Source organism: Castanea sativa, chromosome 6 (assembly GCF_040712315.1).
Source record: "Castanea sativa cultivar Marrone di Chiusa Pesio chromosome 6, ASM4071231v1".
Classification (NCBI taxonomy): Eukaryota; Viridiplantae; Streptophyta; class Magnoliopsida; order Fagales; family Fagaceae; genus Castanea; species Castanea sativa.
The window spans coordinates 61,000,076-61,020,417 of record NC_134018.1 but is presented as its reverse complement, the minus strand read 5'-3'; the positions used below and the strand labels follow the sequence as shown (position 1 = coordinate 61,020,417).

Here is a 20,342-nt window from a genome sequence, read left to right as displayed (position 1 = left end):
GTCATTATTGTGGCTTGCTGGGACACGACGTTCGCCACTGTGCGGGTTTCTTTGCAGCGTCGAAGAAGGGAGCCGAGGTGGTATGTCAGTACGGTGAGTGGCTTAAATCTTTGGGGGCACGTTCTTGGTCCCCAACAAAAGGTGGACATGGCCGCTCCACTCACAGCGCTGAAGAGGCAGAAGGGACGCCTGACCGAAGTGGAAAGCAGCATGACACGGCGGCCGTGACTAAGGACGTTACAGCTGATATTAATGGCAATGATTCACGTCATAAAGAGAGGACCGAGATTTCAGAAACTGGTCCGGATTTGCTGGGAGTTAATGCAGGCTTGAATGAGGGGAACGTAGCTGTCACGGATGGTTTGGATGCAACGTGCATGGAAATTAATTTGGTGGGACCAAACAGAGATGAAGTGAATGAGGTAGTGCAATCCGGTGTTGACCAAGTGGTGGGTACATCACAGTATGGGCTTGCCAAGCCAAAGCCCAAATGGAATAGGCTTTTACGCATGGATTGTGGGGGCTGGTGAGGAAAATAAGGGTGAATAACCCACTTTGCTGGGGAAAAGAAGTGCTGCGGCAAGTTTAGAGGAGGACAACGCAGACAGTGTGGTTCATGGTTTCAAGCGAGGGAAAATACAAGACGATGTGGCTGATATTGTTGAGGCAGGGGTGTCAGAACACCCTTGCCGATCACAATGAGGCTTTTGTGTTGGAACTGCCAAGGGCTTGCGAACCCTTGGACAGTTCGTAGCCTTCAAAAACTCTTGAAGGATCAAGCGCCCACGGTTTGTTTTTTAATGGAAACACCTCTCGATAAAAAAGGTTTTGACAAGCATTGCAGGGAGGTAAGTTTTCCAAACAAGTTAATAGTTAAGAAGCATGATTCAGGGGGTGGGTTGGCCTTTTTGTGGAAGAAGGATGTATCATTGGATGTAATAAATTTTACTAAGAATCACATTTTGGCAAAGGTGGTTGAAGAGGATGGTTTTGCATGGTACCTTACTTGTCATCTTTTGTGGATGGTCCTTGGCTATGCATTCGAGATTTTAATGCAATATTGCACTCCACCGAGAAGCTTAGTAATCGGCCGCCTTCATATAAGCAGATGGATGAGTTCCGGGAAGCGTTGGAACAATGCTCTTTATCAGACTTGGGTTTTCTTGGCTACCCCTTCACATGGAACAACAAGCGACCTTGACCCGCCAATACAAAGGAGCGTCTTGATAGAGCTGTTGCCACTGAGGAATGGAGAGCAAAGTTTCCAAAGAGCACGGTCACACATTTGTCCTCTCGTGCATCAGACCATTTACCAATCATTCTCCAGACTAAGACTTCCAAGTATCGCCTCTCTAGGAGCAATATGAGGTTTAAGTTTGAAGAAGCTTAGTTATTATGGGAGGATTGCGAAGCTGTGGTTCAAGAAGGTTGGAGTAAAAATGAAGGTATAGGTTCAGCTATGGTTAACGTGAAAGAGAAAATTGAAGGATGTGGTAGGGAGTTGCATGCATAAGGTGCATCTAGAACACACCCTAACACAGAAAAAATAAAGGCTCTCCAAAAGAAGGTTGAGGTGTTGAATATGGGTGAGTGCACTGAAGAAAATAAAGTTGAGTTCCTAATGGTCAGTAAGGAGTTGGACGACCTCTTGCTTAAATAGGAGATTTTTTGGGCACAATGTTCTCGAATTTCATGGCTTAAACATGGAGACAAGAATACAAAATTTTTCCACTCTAAGGCCTCACAACGAAGACGGGGGAATTTTATTCAAGGGATAAAGAATCATGATGATAGATGGGTGGAGGAAGTGGAAGAGATAGCAGGCATGGCTACCAATTATTTTGAGAATATTTTCATGGCTGGTGAATGTGACAGATTGGAGGAGTGCTTAGCTGCAGTACATCCCAAGGTATCTCTTGATATGCGAGATATTTTGTCCAGTGAATATAGTGCGGAGGAAATCAGAGCAGCGTTGTTCCAAATGGGACCAACAAACGCTCCTAAACCTGACGGTATGAATGCTCTCTTTTACCAAAAATTTTGGCATATTGTTGGAGATGATGTGATTAGTGCAGTGCTGGATTTTCTAAATAATGGCATCATGGAACCTGATATCAATTATACACATATTGTTCTTATTCCTAAAATAAAATCACCAAAAAATTATTGATTACAGACCCATTAGCCTTTGTAACGTCATTTATAAAATCATCTCAAATGTCTTGGCAAATAGATTGAAGAAAATCCTCCCCCACTTGATCTCTACCACCCAAAGTGCTTTTGTACCTGGTCGTCTTATTACCGATAATTTTCTGGTTGCATATGAGTCCTTACATGCCATGCATTGCCGCAAAAAAGGTAGAAGAGGTTCCCTTGCTTTGAAATTAGATGTGAGTAAAACATATGATCGGGTTGAGTGGTCCTTCCTAAAAGGAATCATGACAAAACTAGGCTTTCCTGAGGTGTGGATTGAGAGGGTCATGTGTTGTGTATCTACTCCCTCGTTTTCTGTTCGTATTAATGGAAAATCCTATGGTAATATTATTCCTTCCAGAGGGCTCCGGCAAGGAGACCCGTTATCTCCTTATCTATTTCTTTTATATGCAGAGGGTTTCTCTTCACTACTTGCAAAAGCTGAGGCGGAAAACAGGTTGCATGGAGTTTCTATCTGTAGGAGAGCCCCTAGCATATCCCATTTGTTGTTTGCAAATGATTCCCTACTCTTTTACCGAGCCACTCAAGATGAGGTGCAAGAAGTGGTGGATATATTGCAGCTCTATGCCATGGCTTCTAGGCAGCTCATAAATCTTGAGAAATCGTCAATTTTTTTCAGTAGCAACATGGATGGTGGGCAACAAAATTGGATCAAAGCTCGGCTGAATGTTAAAGAAGTGGAATGTTTTGAAACCTACTTGGGATTACCAACATTGATTGGACGCTCAAAATATCAAGCCTTTGCCTTCCTCAAGGATAAAGTATGGAAAAAGCTACAAGTACGGAAGGGGATAATGTTATCTAGAGCCGAAAAGGAAGTGTTGATAAAGGCCGTTGCACAATCTCTACCAACATATACTATGGGAGTGTTTCAATTACCTGTGAAGCTTTGTGATGAGCTTAAGCCATGTGTGCAAGATTTTGGTGGGGGCAGGTGGCAAATGAGAGGAAGATTCACTGGAAGAGTTGGGATTCACTATCTAAACCGAAGAAGGAAGGTGGCATGGGGTTTAGGGACCTTCAATGTTTTAATTTGGCAATGCTAGCCAAGCAAGGATGGAGGCTGCTGCAAAGGAAGGATACACTGCTCTATAGGTGTTTCAAAGCGAAGTACTTTCCACAGTGTAATTTCTTGGAGGCAGATGATGTTCCTAACAACTCCTATGTGTGGAAGAGTATTATCGCGACTTAGCCAATTCTGAAGAAAGGAAGCTGCTGGAGGGTGGGAGATGGCTCAGAAATCTGGGTGCTTAAGGACAAATGGATTCCCAACTATCCCACTAATAGGGTGTTGCACCCACAGGTGGAGGTAGAAGGGGAATTGCGGGTCTCGGAGCTAATTGATTGGTCAGTTAGGCTTTGGGATAGGCAAATACTTGATCTGAGGTTTCACTGAGAAGATGCGGATGCTATCTCTCGGATTCCACTGAGCCGTCGACAATTGAAGGATGCTTTGTTTTGGTTGCACTCAATAGAGGGAGAATATTCGATAAAAATAGGTTATCATTTGGCTAGGGAACTCAAGAGGGAGAAAGATGAAAGTGGAGAGAGCTCCTCGTCGGTGGGAAGCAGCACGGTATGGAGCAAAATATGGAAACTTCACATACCAAACAAAGTCCGTATCTTTGCATGGCGTGCTTGCCATGACATTCTACCCACTCGAGAGAAGCTTGCTAGAAGATTTATTATTGAGGAGGGCATATGCTCTCTATGTAAAAGAGATTCAGAATCAGCAATCCATGCTTTGTGGGAGTGTTGTGTGGCTCAGGACGTGTGGGTGGGGTGTGCGCGACGATTGCAGAAAAGCGTGGGAGGACAACTTGATGTGCTGCAATTGGTGGAAGAGTTACTGAAAAAACTAACAACAGAGGAACTTGCGCTATTCTTCATCCAAGCCTGTTTGCAAGATCTGTCTTGACTGAACAAGAGAGCGACAGATTTTTTGAAGGAGTTTAGAGAAGCACAACAACACTTGACTGTATAGACATCAGCTGTTAGAGATTTCCATTGGAGGCCACCGCCAAGAAATGGTTTTAAGTTAAATTTTGACGCAGCCATATTCGAGGATTTGAATGCATTGGGGTTCGGTGCAGTTATTCGCAATGAGGAGGGAGAAGTAATGGCAGCCATGGCAGTGAGAGGACCACCAGTTTTGGGCAGTAAGGAGGCTGAGGTACTGGCTTGCTGCAAAGCTTTGGAGTTTGTTGTGGATGTGGGTTTCGCCGAGCTTCTCATCGAGGGCGATAACGTGTCAGTCATGAAGACCATTTTGCGCTCACAACCTAACAATTCACGTCTGGGACACTTGTATGAGGATATCCAATGTTTATGCGAAGGCTTACGAGTTGTGTTTGTTAGGTGGGTTAGCCGTTCAACCAATGTTTTGGCTCATTGTTTGGCAAAGTTTGCTAGAGGGATTGTTGATGAGATTGTATGGTTGGAGGACTAGAAGCTCTATACGTGGAATTGTCTAAACTTTAATGAAATTCATTCCACTTTTAAAAAAAAAACAAAAACATTTAGTTAAATTAAACTACATGATTTGGATGAATTATAATACATTGTATTGTTATATTAATTAAGCTGATTGATTTCTAATATGTAAAATGACCCTATGCATTATGCAAGTTAATTGCTAGTATATATAGATGTGAGACTTCACCACTTAACTAACTACAAAACTCACATGTGAATATTCCAACAAGAAAAAAGATGAGATTTTTCAAAAGAATGATATATAAATAATATTATGGTATTCTATCACTATTTAACTAAACACACCGTTAACAATTATTCATATCCAATTTATAGTCTAGCTGACCTTCCAGTAAATATATGCTCCCTTAGACCCAATATTGTGGGTTTGCATTGGCTATGCCGAGGTTGTAGAAATTCTTCCAATACATTTCTCATTTTGAAAGCTTCTTCAAAGTAATTATCCTTGGGGGGGAAAAAAAGAAGATAGGGTAAGAAAACAGACCAAGTCAACTTAATATATAATGTATTATCAAATAAAGGATAAGGGAAGCTGCCTGATTCATGTCTATTGTTTGCAAGGCTTCTCCTCGAGTAAAGATGATGGCATGATTTTGATTTTCAGGTGTCCCTTCACCAATATCTATTGGACTACCTGGAAGCTTGATGCGGTATATTTCCTATTAAGGTAAGGAAAAAATTCTTTAGTAATACATATGAGGATTATTTAAACTTCAAAATGCAATGGATGGGGTTGAAAAATGAATGTATGACTTTTTAGCATTAAAAGCACAAACATATATCTACTATATGTCAAAATTTGCATCTGATATAAAAAAATTGAATAATGTAATATTGCTTAAAGACAATACCCATAAGGAGTAAAGGAAACCCACAAACAGGGCAGATGAGACTCACTTAGGAGTAGAGAAAAACCCACAAAGGGCAGGGAATGGTTGACGACAGAGCTAGAGCTCTCTAAGCGGCCAAGATAGGCTCAAGCGCACAATAGCAAAAAAGGCTAATTGTGCGCCCAGAGGTTTTACGCCGCAATATGTATCATATATATTTAGAAGTGGGGAGTCCTTACTGTTAGCAACTTAAACTTAATGCCTTCAGCCAACAAACAAAATATAAAGACATCAAAAATAAATAAATTATTCTTGCATACCTCATCTAACTTCTCCCCACCCTTGACAAGAACAGAGTAATAAAACTTTTGAGATTTTCCTTGTATAGTCTCCTCCCTTTCATCTATGTAAGCAACACGTAGAGATGGATTCCTAAAAAGAATTTAAATATTTCAAAGATGTCATTCACGTTTTGGATCTCTTTGGAGAACTATCAATGTTTAATGAATTGTAACAGTGACTCACGTCAACATCAGATTCAGAATATTAATGTAACAACTTCTGTCTCTAGCATCATCAGATTTTTTCTGATTTCCATAAACCTGGCAAGAAACAACATATGTAAACTTCAAATCAGCCAAGGCTTGTGCACAATCTTGAAAAACCTTATGATCCTCAAATATCTCAAAGTTCCGATAGCCACCAAGAATAGCTGCAAAGAAAACAATGAATAGATCATTAAAAATGTCTTGCCATAGCATTAACTTTTAAAATGTTGGAATCAAAAGTTGAATGAATTAGTTTACAATTAAATATGTATCTGTGACAGAAAACATTGACCTTCATCATCAGCAAATTCTAGGAAGCATTGAAGTTCTAGAGCCTGCTTATAGTACATCATCCCTCTCACTAGCACAAACACATTGATAGAGGTGCGGAGTATAAGTTGGATTCATATAGAATTATGGTTAAGGACAGACCACAAAATTCATCATTATCAAACCTGTTCTAGCAAGTGTCTGCCCCCTGTAAGATACCCAGTGACGAATGAACTCCATCTTTTCTTTCTCACGATTCTCCTCTTTGGATTCTTTTATAACATCTTTTATGCGTTCTAGGAAATTGGTCCATTCATCTAGTTTGTGACCAGATAGGCAGTTCTAAGTTCACAGCTGTCATATAATAAACAGCATAACATAGCAATGAAATTGAAACTAACCAGGATATATTTTTTGAAGGTAGAACAAAGTTGATATTCCATCCTCATTTTCCTTCTTTAGTTCATCTTCAGAATAAAGTACATCTTCTTTGAAATATGGAGTTAAAACACTAGGCCATAAATCAGAAAAAAAGAAGAAGAAAAGAAATGTCATTGGAATAATAGTTTGAGAATAGTTGGTAATCTACTAGCTGATCTCCACACAAAAATTTGTAGATAAGGGCATGCAAGAATTCGTATCCTATCAAGTAATGAAGCAGAAGAGTAAATCGTGAAGTACTGAAAAAAAAAAAAAAATCTAGAATTCAATAATAACATATTAGCACGAGAACCATATTAATCCTTCAATTTATAACAAGCTGCAGTAATTAGTCACAAATGATTTAGGAGTTAGTTTTTGGCATCATACCATATTCTTTCCATATTAGAAACAATGATTTTTAAAAAAAAAATTGTTTGTATTCTTTCCTTTTAAATTCCATTTTTTTTTCTGACAATTTTTTTTGTTTTTGTTTTTAGTGACTAACCTAAAGGACAACATGTTTTGGACTTTGGGAGCTTTTGGCATATTCATAAATAGGGAGTTGGCAAAGAAGGTAATACGTCGGCGAGCCTCCAAGTTCTGAGGCACATTTATGGCAGACTCCTTGACTGTCAAAAGCAAATGAAGCCTAACAACCTATAGAGAAACGTAAGAGATAAATAACAAAGAAGATCTTAGATAAAATAGTAAACATTTTTAATTGCAAGTGTGAGTGCAAGGACTACCTTCTCCGTCCATGATTTGTTTAACGTCAGTTGGAAGGCTAGCCTTTCAAACCTTTGCTCTGTCTTACCATCTTGAGTATGGTGAACGCCTTCAAGGATTCTAAAATGGAACAGAAAATCCAACAGTATACCGGAGTCATGAAGGTTCATTCTAAAGTTAAAAAACAAAAATTATGTCTCCACTCAGTATACGTTTCTCACTACTTACTCATGACCATCAACCATAATATCCTGTGTAATAATCTCCATAATGTCCTGGAGGACATTGATTATTTGAGGCTCAGAAAAATTTTCACTTTCTGCTAGCTGTCAATTTACAAACATAATTAGCAAGAAAGTAAGAATTAATGAGTACAATGTCCATACTATGTCAATCAGTTCAATGACGAAGTTTTCAACAATTAAAACAATAGGGAAACATAAAGGATGAATGTTACCAAGAGCTTTAGAAATTTCTTCAACTTCTCACTGAATTGAGGCAGTTCGCTCATCTTGAAACGATTTATGAATCTGTTATGCTCTATACTCTGTTCTACTTCATAACATATATTCCTTAGATACCTGATTCACAAGAAAAAGTAAGCCATCATGAGTCTTGCAAGGTCGCCTCTAAGATTATTTAGACCAATCAATCTGGTAATGCAAATGATTCTGACTTACATCCTATCTGATTCATCTTCCAGAAGGGCATGTATAATATCTCTGAGTGTCTGATAGCATTCAATAACTGCTGAATGCATATAATCATCACTTGTAATCTTCTTAAACAAATCATCATCATCCTTCCCTTTAAAATCTTTTGCCATGTCTAATGCTATAGGAATCTACCACGTGAGAAAAAAGGGTGTAAATAACAAAAATCTTGTGTTCAATATTAAAATTAACACAAGTAACATGAAAAGAATATACCTTACTAGCAAGCAAAAAAGGAGGCCACTGGACAACAGATACATCACCTGAAGAATATGGAAGAAGCAACAAGTCTCTATCCCTAAATGATTAAAAGTCAAATAAAACAATTAGAGATATAATATGATTCATTTGATATAAAATGAATTACTGGGAAAGCAGCAATCAGAACCTATTGCTGATAAGGTCTTCCATTCGCATTGAATATATGAATTCATTCCACACTTGAGAAAACTTGGCAATGGTCTTCCGATCAAGGAGTCTCTCCTGCCATGGCAAAGTTTAGAATGCAGTAAAAGACAATGAAGATGAAAGACACCAAGTCAAACATATGAAGATTAGTCAACACACCCACATAAATTTCCAGATTACATAGGTGTGAAGCTTTATTTGTATTCGGTAAATATATATATATATATATATATATATATTTCAAACATAATTTAGTGAAGTTTCAAATGCTAAAGAACTTTGATCAAACATTACAAGATTGATTAAAGTTGAAATTACCCTGTGTTCCCTTTTGGAGTCCTCTTTTGCTAGTGGCGCAAGACGATTTTTGAAAGCTGAAGGCACAGCTTTAAATCTGGATCGCAACATCCCAAGTGTCCGTATCTAACAAACATTCAAATCTTATAGTCATTTTATCAAACATGTGGAAACATAGAGTTGCAAATATTAAGATTAACTTTAGCATTGAAATGGAGAGAAAACTACTTTGCTTGGTAGCAATTCATTGTATAAAATAAAAATAAAAACACACACAATACTCCAATATATAAAACATGTATGACATATTGTTAGGGTCATATTTTCTCTGTATTGACTTATCCTTTGACAAAACGCACTATACTTGTAATTGGATAGATCTAAGTTGAGTTTAAGATATCAACAAGTATGTGAATTTACAAGTGGTATCATTAAAGACATGAAAATTGATCTAAGAAATAGGTGCAGAAAAGTTGTTTCATTAAAGCTCAACACTAGGCTCGACGCTAGCATCTATTGAGGATTAATGAAAAAGCTTGACACAAGCTCAATCTATCGAGACTTACGATTTTAGAATTCTCCAATCTGAAATTCGGCTCATAATTACTTGGATGATTAGGGTTGCTCTCTTTACAACCCTAGACCATATAAAAGGCTTATTTAAAAAGTCATCAAGGACATAGAGACTCAATTAGAGAACTTATAAACTCTGTGAGATGCTACTGTGTATTGTGCACCTTAGGGCTTTGTAACCAAGTGCTTCCTAATCTTCAACGTGCGTTAACGTGCGTTGGAATGAGGAACTTTGTAGCCAACAACAATCAATCAATTGCTTGGAGTTAGTCACATACTGGGATCCGAGCATGCAAAGAAGACTTTTACAAGATCAAGTCCAATTGGGGATTGGAGTAAAGGTTTCATTGTAGGTTGATATTTTGGGATAGTCCAGGGTAGTGGTAAGATTCTTTATACTTGTAACCGCTTGATTATTGATTAGTGGATTATTCGGAGTGGTGACCTGAAATTCACCTGATGGTGTTTTTGCCTTACAAGAGATTTTCCTCATTCGTCAACAAGTTGTCATGTTATTTATTTTTTGTTTCATATTAGTTTATTTGGTGATTTATTGGTACCTCCATGATTTGCATATAATTTGACCTAATTAATCAACTTGGGTATTGAATTAATTAACTGGGGTCCATCTATAACCCAACAAGTGGTATCAGAACGGGCACACTTTGATTAAGATTTAATCTTTTCTATATGATCCATTGACTCCTGCTGTCATGGATCATCGACAATCACTAATTATACCTCCTCTGTTTGATGATACTAACTATGCATATTAGAAAGTATGCATGAGAACTTTTTTGCAGTCCCTAAATGAAAAAGTCTGGCTAACTATCAAAGTTAGATGAATTAAATCAACCAAGCCTCTTGCATTATGGGATGATGACAAGATAAAAGCTATCAACTTCAACAAAAGAGCATTGAATGCCTTGTTTAGTGTCGTGACTAATGAGGAATTCAAGAAAATCTCATCCACTGAAAGCGCCAAGGAAGCCTAGACCATTCTTCGACATGCCTATGAAGGTACCAAAGCTATGAAAGATTCCAAGGTTCAAAGGCTCACTATTAGTTTTGAAGAAATCAAGATGGATGGTGATGAGACTTTTGATGAATTTATGTCAAACTCAAGGATATAGTGAATTCAGCCTTTAACTTAGGTGAAAGGATTCTTGATCCTAAGATTGTCAAGAAGATACTCAGATCTCTTCATGAGTGGTTTCATGCTAAGATTACTGCCATAGAAGAATCAAAGGACATTGATAACATTCCATTGACAAAGCTGATTGGAAATCTCCAGACCTATGAACTAGGTCTAGTGAGAATTGGCAAGGGAAGTAAGAGGAAGAATATGGCTCTAAAGGTGAAGAATGATGAAGAGGATGGGTTGTCTAAAGATCAAAACTCAAAGTTCAAAGCTTACATCACCAAACAATTCAAGAAATTCATTAAGAATGCGAATGTCAAAGCAAGTGATAAGGATTGCAAGAAGTCTGGATTTCCTCAATCAAAATCTCAAGATAGATTTAAGAGAGATGCTAAGGACATTGGAAAAAGTAGCATTGCACCATCTGGTCCAAAGTGTTATGGATGTCAAGGGTACAGACACATGAAACATGAATGTCCAACTTATCTTAAGTCTATTGACAAGAGTAAAGCCCTAGTTGTTACTTTGAGTGATACTAAACCGGAAGTTGATTTGAAAGATAGTGATCAAGAAGAAACGTTCATGGCTTTTACAGTGACCATTGAACCTCCCAAGGAATCTAAAGAATTGGTTAATGAGGATGAGGAACTAGTCGAGTCAAAATTTGAGAAGTTGGATGAGAATGATGACATCCAAATACCCTACTCTAAGCTTTACAAGAATTCTGAAAAATATGAAAAGCTTTATAGGCTAGTTACAAGGAAGCTGAGTGACGTGGAGTTGGAAAGAGAAGAACTGTCCACCAAAGTTGATGAAGCTAAACAAACCATTGGAGCATTATGGTTTGAGGAAAATTTGTTGGCTGAAAAGACCAAGAAGCTGGATGCAGAATTGTTTCAAGTAAGAGCACAATTAGAAAGAACCTCAAGTGTCAAGCTAGATGAAATGCTGAATTTCCAAAAAGTTGCATCTGACAAAACTAGTCTTCGGTATGATCATTCTCTCTCTTATTGAAGTATTTCTTCTAGTGCTTTACATGGTGTTATTTTTTGTTCCTCCTGCTATTAATGATAATTCTGAGATAAATGAACCTAAGATAGAGATAGGTAGTGAGGTTAAAAACAATAAAGGTAAATTCATTCTAGGAGCACCTCCAAAAATTGTAAAGAAAGAGACTAAGAAGAATGCTCATCACTCCACTAATAAGAAGTCTCGACCAATGAAAATTCACTTTTGTCATCACTGTGGAGCTATTGGACACACTTGTCCAAATTGCTATAAGTGGCTTGCAAGTCAACAAAGCAATAGTGTGTCTTCCTTTGGAAATCAAAATCAGCTTCAAAACTCTCTCACTCCTCTTGGAAAACTTCTGAAAGTTGTATTTCTTCTAACAAACTTCATTGGGTTTAATTCCCCATCTCATTCACCTAAGCATAGACTTCAAAAAGAAGAAATCTCCTCCTAAATTTCCTGTGTGGAAGGAAAAAGACATGTCTAAGTGATTTGCTCACTTTTCTTGCATTAATTGTGTTTTTTTTTGTTTTTGATTCAGTCTAATTTTTGTTGCATTCTAGTATGTTTGTTTGTTTGTTTGTTTTTTTTATTTCTTTCAATAAAAGAATAAAAAGGAGAAAATTTTGAAAAATACAAAAATAGTGTGTGTTTGTGTATACTAGTACTTATGTACCTTGAATGGCCAATGAAACAAGGTTTCTTAACTTTGTATCTTTTGCAGCTTAATTGAGCATCTTTATGCACAACTAAGCAATTTGAGCTTTGTGGCTCGTTGTGTGATTTGTATGATTTGGTTAATCTTTTATCATTCATATCTATATCACTCTTTTTGATGGAAATGACTAAAAAATCCTAAGAGAAAGACATAAATAGCCATCTCACTACTAAAACTCGTCAATCATAAACATCTGTGCGCAATTCATAAAAGTGATGCTCGGTAAGGTGTAGCATTTGCACAACAAGATAAAGATGTTTGGATAAAATTTCAAGGGTAATTCTTCTTTCTCTGTTATATGCCTATGCATGATATGTCTTATTGTATTTTAAAGAAAAATATGCAAAGAACATGAAAAAGAAAAAAAAATCAAAATGCTTTTAAATATGGTTGCAAGCGTGTTTTTAGGAGATGTGGGAGTTATGATGTACCTCAAAGGTGATGGTCCCCATCAATGGTTATGATTGTGTGTGAATGACTTCCAACTCTCTTATATCATTATTATTATATGATGAGACACATGCTTTCTTGTAAAGTTTCATAGACGACATGCAACTCTTTGCTACTTTTGATATTATTGTACAGGTACAATGTGATTTGGCCATCACAAAGAATACATGTGGTAGTATAAGCTTACTAAACTGTCTTGTTTTTGAAATAAAATTGGTTAGACTTGTTTTGTATTTTGGATCTTTGAATACTTTTCATCTAGAAGTTTTAGTTGTTTGAGTGCTTAACATGTTTCTATGTTTGTTTGGTATGATGTTTATATTGTTTGCATTCATATCATGTCTTTTCTCTATTAAATTCATGTTTTCATGCTTCTAGATACTAGCTCGATGGTAGTCTCAAAACCTCTCGATACCTCTCGACACATGTCACTTCTATCGAAGCTTTTTTGAGTTTTCTTAACACCTCCTCAACACCCCTCGATACATAAACTTTTATTCTCCATACCTCCTCGATACCTGCTTGATCTGTCGAGATGCCTGATTCTATATATACTCGAGGGTCAACCCGGTTTCATTCAAACTCAAACATCTCAATATCTCACTCTTCTCTCTTGATCCAAACCCTTCTTTTTCACCAAAATCCTTCTTCCAACCTCAATTTCAGCCTATTCCAAGCCTTTATTCTTTGGTAAGTGGTTCTAATCTCTACTTCTATTCTTTATTCATGCATTCCAAGCATTTAGACCTAGGTTTTTCGAATTTTTGAGAAATTTCAGGGTTTTTGTTAAAAATTTTGGAATAGGTTTTTTTTATTTGTTTTCAAATGCTCATGCATTGCATTTTTAAGCATTGTAATCTAGTTTTCATGCATTCTAGGTTGTGTGCTTGTTTATGTTTGTGAGTGCTGTAGTTTGGATTGAGTTTTTGCCTATGATGCTATTATTTTGTGCATGTCACATGCTTATGCATTCTCATGCATTGTTCATCTCATATCTTCTTCTTTTTGAGTATATGTTCTATGTTTGCTTCTTTTCCTTAGTATTCCTTACTATGGCACCCAAGAAACTGTCCCATCTAAGAATCCAATCTCACGTCGCGGTTCTTCTTCTTCTTCTTCTTCTTCTTCTTCTTCTTGTGATTGATTCCATAATTCCAAATCCTAAAAGGATTTTAAGGGCAACTTTTTTGACAGGATGATTCATTTGAAACGTCATGTTGTTCTGTCTAATTTTTCAGACACACCTCTGCCCGATGTGTTTAGCCCTCGAGGTTAGGAATCTCTTTACGAGAAACCCTTCAGATGTCCTAGTTGTATAGGAGTTCTACTTTAACATACATGCTATCGATACCTTTGTCCTTCAGTTTACTATGGTATTCAAAGGAACACACATTGTAGTTACTCCAAAGTTCATTTTTGGTGTACCATGTGTCCCTAGGGTAGCTCATCGTAAATATCCTAGTTGTTCTTGGCTTTGCTCTCTATCTAGAGATGAGCTAGCCATTCGCTTTTGTGAGTGTTCCATGTCTTGGGGTAACACTCTTAGCTTCATTACTCATGACTTTGCTATAGTTTCACGGATCCTTAATATAGTGATGACTTTTGTTCTCACTCCATGGTCTCACTATAGTACAATCACTAAGCCTTGTGCTTATTTTATTTTTTCTCTCTTGGAGGGTCTCTTTATAGACGTTTCCTCACATATGATAGTGTCCATGCTGGATATCTTTCAAGACACTGCTACACTTGAAAAGCTAATCTTTCATTCAGCTATCACACGCATTCTCACACATGAACATGTTCCTATTCCTTTTCACCTCTTTTCCCTATGATGGGTTCTATTAGCAAGGAATCTTTGGTTAGGAGCTCTGCTTAGTTGGTGGCCAAGGCCAAGTGGCCTCGTCCGGAGTCTACTCCCGCTCAATGGGAAGAGGCTAAGTTTCGCGCTGTTGAGGATGCTACCTATGCCTCTCATCCTTCTTCGTCTACTCCACCTCCATCTTCTAGAGTAAAGGCATTTCTTGCTACCATCTTGGATCAGTTCCAGCTCATTCGAGATGGTTTTGGTACTCGTCTTGACCATTTTTCTGATGAGATATGTCAGATGAACACCAAGATTGGCCGGATTGCTCGTAGACAGTCTTGCCTTGGTGGCTTCGTTCCTTCTCCCAAGCATGATCCTTCTATGGAGTCTTTTGCTAGTGGAGATGATAGTGGTTATGCTTCTAGCACTAACTATGATGATGAGATGGTGACCTTTCAATGATTCACCCTTTGTCACTCGTGACAAAGAGGAGGAGTAGATTTGATTATGAGAATAGTCTTGTTGTTAAGGGGGGGAGCTAGACTACTGACAAGGGGAGAGTATGTTTTGTTTTCGAGATATGTAGTGAGATTTTTGCTGTACAGTTCTCACTAGGGGGAGAGTATGTTTTGATTATGAGAGTAGTCTTGTTGTTAGGGGGAGAGATAGACTAGTGATAAGGGGAGAGTATGTTTTGTTTTTGAGATATGTGGTGAGGTTTTTGCTGTATAGTTCTCACTAGGAGGAGAGTATGTTTTGTTTTTGAGTAATGTAGTGAGGTTTTTGTTGTATAATTCTCATTACATGTATGCTTGGTTCTATAACCTGTTTACATACATTATGCTTATTTGATATATAAGATGATGATGTATGTTTTAACTCATTATCTCACATGTGTTGTTTCTTTTCTTTCTTTATACACATGTTTCTTGGTTTATATAATGTAAGGTTGGATTTATTCAACCATGTGTTGGCTTTATTTCATGCCAAATTTGCTTGTAATTCAAAAATTAGATACCCTGTATTTAGGTGGGAATCATGTAAGGGTTATGTGTGAGAGAGTGTGAAGAATTCAAGTGTGTGTTCATTCAAAAGGATTCTCGCGAATGGAACTCGCGAGTGACTCGCAACTGATGACTCACCAAAATGTCATACGTGTAAAGTATGTAGGAAGCTGAAGGGTCACGATAGCTAGAGCACTACAAGACAAAAAAGGACAGTCTAACCAGTCAATTATTTCGCGACTGGAACTCACGACTTGTCCCAATCGCAAGTGAGTCACTAGAACTCCCTGTTTTGCAGAAAAATAACTTTTCATAAGTTTCTGTTGAGTCTTTTTCAAGAAGTAAAAGAAAAGAAGAAAAAAGTTCCACAAATACTTTCTTTTGTCATTCATACTTTCTTTTTTATCATTCTACATGAGTCTAGGTACAATCTTTAGCTTAATTAGTTTTTAATGAATACTCGTTTTAGGCAAGAAAAGACAAGAAAAGAAAAAGATAACAAAAGGCATGTGTCATCAAAATTTCCATTAGATAAATTATAATTTTCAAAGATTTAAACTAAAAAAAAATCAATGTTTTCTAATTAACAAATGAAACACCTTATATTACCATTCCAACTTTCTAAGCTTTACTACCATCTAAAACTCAAAATACGTGAAATGTTTTTTGGGATGTTGAAATTTAATGGGAGTATTTTTTTAGACATTACACAATAAAATATTTTAAGAATCATAAGCTTTCATTAGGTTTTAATTAAGAGAATAACAATATGATTCTTTTCCAAAATATTAAAGGGAAAATTGCTTGATTTTAAATTTTAAGGAGGAATTGTGAACTACCCCAGACATAAAGGATGAAGTGTTTTAATCCTAAGTTTTTGTTTTTGTTTTTCATTTTTTGTTTGTGTGTGTGTAAAACTACATGTTTTTTTACTTAAAATGGTACATAAAGAAAAAAATATGTATACAAAAAAATACAAAAATTCAACCCAAAAAAACTGTATGTGAATTTTGGCTCAATAAAAACTGATTAATAAAAAAAATAGAAACACAAAGAATGGCACAATATTTTCATAATTCCTTTATGACTTTGTTATATTTTAGTTTGAATTGTAAAAATTGACACCTCAGCAATTGTGAAAATATTGTGACGATAACAAAATATCTTAACATTTTCATAAGAGAAATGTTATGTCTAACCTTTTTATCACAAATCATAAGTATTAGGTTATTACGAGTTGTTATTGGTGGACAAAAAAATAATTTTATTGGTAAGTGTAAATTAGAATAACAATTTACTAAGATTTGTTATGAAAAATGTTGTGGACGTAACCTCCATTTTTTTTACAATACCTTTATTTTTAGTTGTAGTTAGTTTCAGTATGATATTTTATTATTTTATTTTGACATATAAGAAATAAACAACAATTATAAAAATATTTTGAAAATTTAATACATATATATATAAAAAACAAAAAACAAAAACATGTAGCTCGTTGGTGTACTAATTGCTTCTCAAAACAAAAAAGTTGGTGTACTAATAAAAAAATATAAAGAAATATGTCAGCTTACCGATTGAAGTGGTGCGTTTCCGTAGACATTTAACAAAACTAGAGCTTTTTTTGAAAGTACTAAAACGGTGCTTTTTTAATTAGCTAGTGTCCAAAATTTTGACTAAACCAAAAAATGACCGTAGAAAGAGCCATTGGCTCTTTTTATATATTTATAGATACGATAGTTCTTGTCCCCTTAGAAAAATATAATATTCGATAGTAAAATCTTTTTAAAAATGATAAACTATATATTTAATCTCTATTTTTTAAATCAAATTTTAATTTGATTCTTAACTTTTTAGTATCATGTAAATATAGTCAATGTCATTATCTCTTAGATGAAAATTGCTAATATGACTAATGGCAAAAATAAAAAATTAGTTTATGTTAATGTAGCAATAAACTAATTTTATATTTTGACCATTAGTCATGACAGTAATTTCCATTTAAAAGGTAACCATAAGGACTAAATTGACACGTCACTGAAATGTTAGGGACTAAATTGATACATTTAAAAGGTTAGAGATCAAATTGAAGTATGGTGTAAAGGATAAAGACCAAATATGTAGTTTACCCTTTAAAAAATTAATTAAAATCTTTATGCCCCTTTATTCCAATGCTAACATAATGATATCAGAGCTTGGTTCAAATCAAGAGTCAGGTTTGAAGATTTGTTAAAAAAACAAGCTTGAAGAAAGCAACGGCAATGGCATGTTTGAGCAACCAAAATATGGGAGCTCTACAACTTTCATCTCCTATTTTTTAGGGTGAAAACTATAATGTTTTGTTTGTGATGATGAAAGCCATAGAATGTAGCAACTTTGTCCAATTCTGGAAACAACAATTGAAGGAGTACAGGAAGAAAGACGTAAAGGCTCTTAGCTTGATTCAACAAGGGCTAGACGACACAATTTTTCCAAGAAATAAAGCAAAACCCCAGTAGGTAAAATTAAATTGGACATAATGATTTGTTGACGAATGGGGAAAACTTTTGCAGGCAAAAACCCCAACAGGTAAATTTCAGGTTATCACTCTCGAAGAATCCATTATTCAAGAACAAGCAATTACAAGTATAAGGAATTTTACCCGTACTTGGCCTATCCCAAAATACTAACCTACAGTTGAACCTTTACGCTAATTTCCAATTAGACTTGATCTTGTAGATAATTCTTTTTGCATGAATCCCAATTTGTAACTAATTGCACAACAACTTGATTGTAGTTGTTTGATGCAAAGTTCTTCAATCCACGTTTGTAGATCTAAAAGCAGCTTAGTACATAACCTTAAGGTGCATAAGAAGTCACAATAGCATGTATCCCAATATGAGTCTCTATGTGTATGATGATAGCTATAAACTATTGCTTTTATAGCCCTTGAAAACCTAGAACATGAAACCCTAGAAAAGTCTTGTCATCATGGGCCAAAAACATTTTTGAAAAATCAAAATCTGCATACCTTAATAGATTGAGAGGTATCAAGGTAGGTATTGCGATTCATTAAAACTCAATAGATTAGAGGTGTTGAGCTAGGTATTGAGATAACCTATTTTAGCTTATCATATACTGTTTCTTAAGTAATCTTCATATCTTCAATAAAATCACTTGTCATTATATTTTTGAATCCACTTAGAACTATCAAATTACAAGTCAAGTGCGTTTTTTCATAAGATATGCCAATTACATAAAAATATGACATTTACTAGAAGAAAATTTGCTAAAGTGTTAGGCAACTCGAGAATGAGCTTTCACCTTGAAGGAGACTCATGCAAGATTTATGACCGGGAGGGGGGGGGGGGGTTGGAACGAGACGTGAGAAGTCAACTTGTGGTAAAGATCAAGCTGGAGAAAAATAGAAGTTTTCCTCTCACTTTTTCATGCTCAAAGGAAGTGGCTATGACGAGTCATAGCTTTGGCATAAAAGGCTTGGGCACCTGAATTTCCAATGCCTGTAAAACCTATGACAAAGAAACACTGCATGGGTTGCCAACTATACACGAAGTGAAAGAAGTTTGTAAAGGTTGTATGCTTGGCAGGCACAACCATGAGTCATTCCAAAATAGAAGGCATGGTGGGCTAAAGACTGTTAGAGCTTGTCTAGACGAATGCGCGCGGACAGATGAAGGCGTTACCTCATGGAGTTATTATGTATTTTATAACTTTTGTTCATGGTCTTATAAGAATGACTTGAGTGTATTTTCAAGAGACAAAAACCTAATGTTTTCTCTATTTTCAAAAAATAAATCCAAAGTTTGTTGAAAGGAAAAGTGGACATATAATGAAGGTGTTGAGAAGTGATAGAGGTGGATTTACAACTAAAATGAGTTTGACAAGTTTTGTGGAGATATTGGCATGGAGAGGAAATTGAACATTGGCCACACTACACAACAAAATGGAGTGGCAGAAAGAAAGAATAGAACCATTGTTTAGATGGAAAGATCAATACTTCAGAAGAAGGGGTTGCCTAAATATTTTTAGGGTGTATCCTATTGGGCTATGTGAAGCCTAGTTGTGTTTAATTCGAATTATGACCCAACCTAATATAAAAGTGCTACGACTTTTGATAGGAGATTTTCTGAAGCTTAGTCTATGGAGCAGATGTGTTAATACCATTGTTTTTCAAATTAGGGTATGGTGTTGTTTTAAGAGAGAAAAAACTATACTACTACATCTTGTATTTTTCCTGAAAATAATGAAATCACTATAACTCTGTGAACGTAGGCAAATTGCCAAACCACATAAATATTATCTTGTGTTATTGTTTTCTTTGGCGCATATTTTTCTCTAGTTTTGCATCTCACAAATTTGAGAATTTTGTGAATAATCCCTAAAATTAGTATCAAATCCTAGGGTTAGGGTTTGAGTGGGAGCAATGACATAGGAAATAGTAAAGGTGTCTATAATAGAAAAATTTGATGGCATAAACTTTGGGTTATGGAGGATCCAAATCGAGGACTACTTCTATAGGAAGAAGTTGCGTCTTCCTTTTATGGGGGAGAAACTTGCAACTGTAAAAGATGAAGAATGAACTCTTCTTGATAGATAGGTATTGAGAGTTATTTGATTATCTCTGTCAAGATCAGTTGCACATAATGTTGCAAAGGAAAAGACCATAGCAAATATGATAAATTCTTTGTCTGGTATGTATGAAAAGTCATTAGCAAACAA

General features: G+C 36.1%; 1 protein-coding gene across 1 annotated transcript in view; it reads right to left on the bottom strand.

Annotated features, from left to right (window-relative positions):
• Positions 1-20,342, bottom strand: part of LOC142640609 (callose synthase 7-like) — a 137,937-nt gene that overhangs the window by 53,771 nt on the left and 63,824 nt on the right. The window contains exons 21-35 of the mRNA XM_075814783.1: positions 8,947-9,051; positions 8,609-8,703; positions 8,437-8,518; positions 8,188-8,351; positions 7,965-8,088; positions 7,736-7,833; positions 7,528-7,627; positions 7,287-7,438; positions 6,760-6,869; positions 6,544-6,675; positions 6,381-6,449; positions 6,066-6,252; positions 5,861-5,972; positions 5,247-5,369; positions 5,036-5,154 (exon numbers count right to left, since the gene is read on the bottom strand). Coding sequence (XP_075670898.1) covers positions 5,036-5,154; positions 5,247-5,369; positions 5,861-5,972; positions 6,066-6,252; positions 6,381-6,449; positions 6,544-6,675; positions 6,760-6,869; positions 7,287-7,438; positions 7,528-7,627; positions 7,736-7,833; positions 7,965-8,088; positions 8,188-8,351; positions 8,437-8,518; positions 8,609-8,703; positions 8,947-9,051 — 1,772 coding nt within the window. The remainder of the gene's footprint in view (positions 1-5,035; positions 5,155-5,246; positions 5,370-5,860; positions 5,973-6,065; positions 6,253-6,380; positions 6,450-6,543; positions 6,676-6,759; positions 6,870-7,286; positions 7,439-7,527; positions 7,628-7,735; positions 7,834-7,964; positions 8,089-8,187; positions 8,352-8,436; positions 8,519-8,608; positions 8,704-8,946; positions 9,052-20,342) is intronic.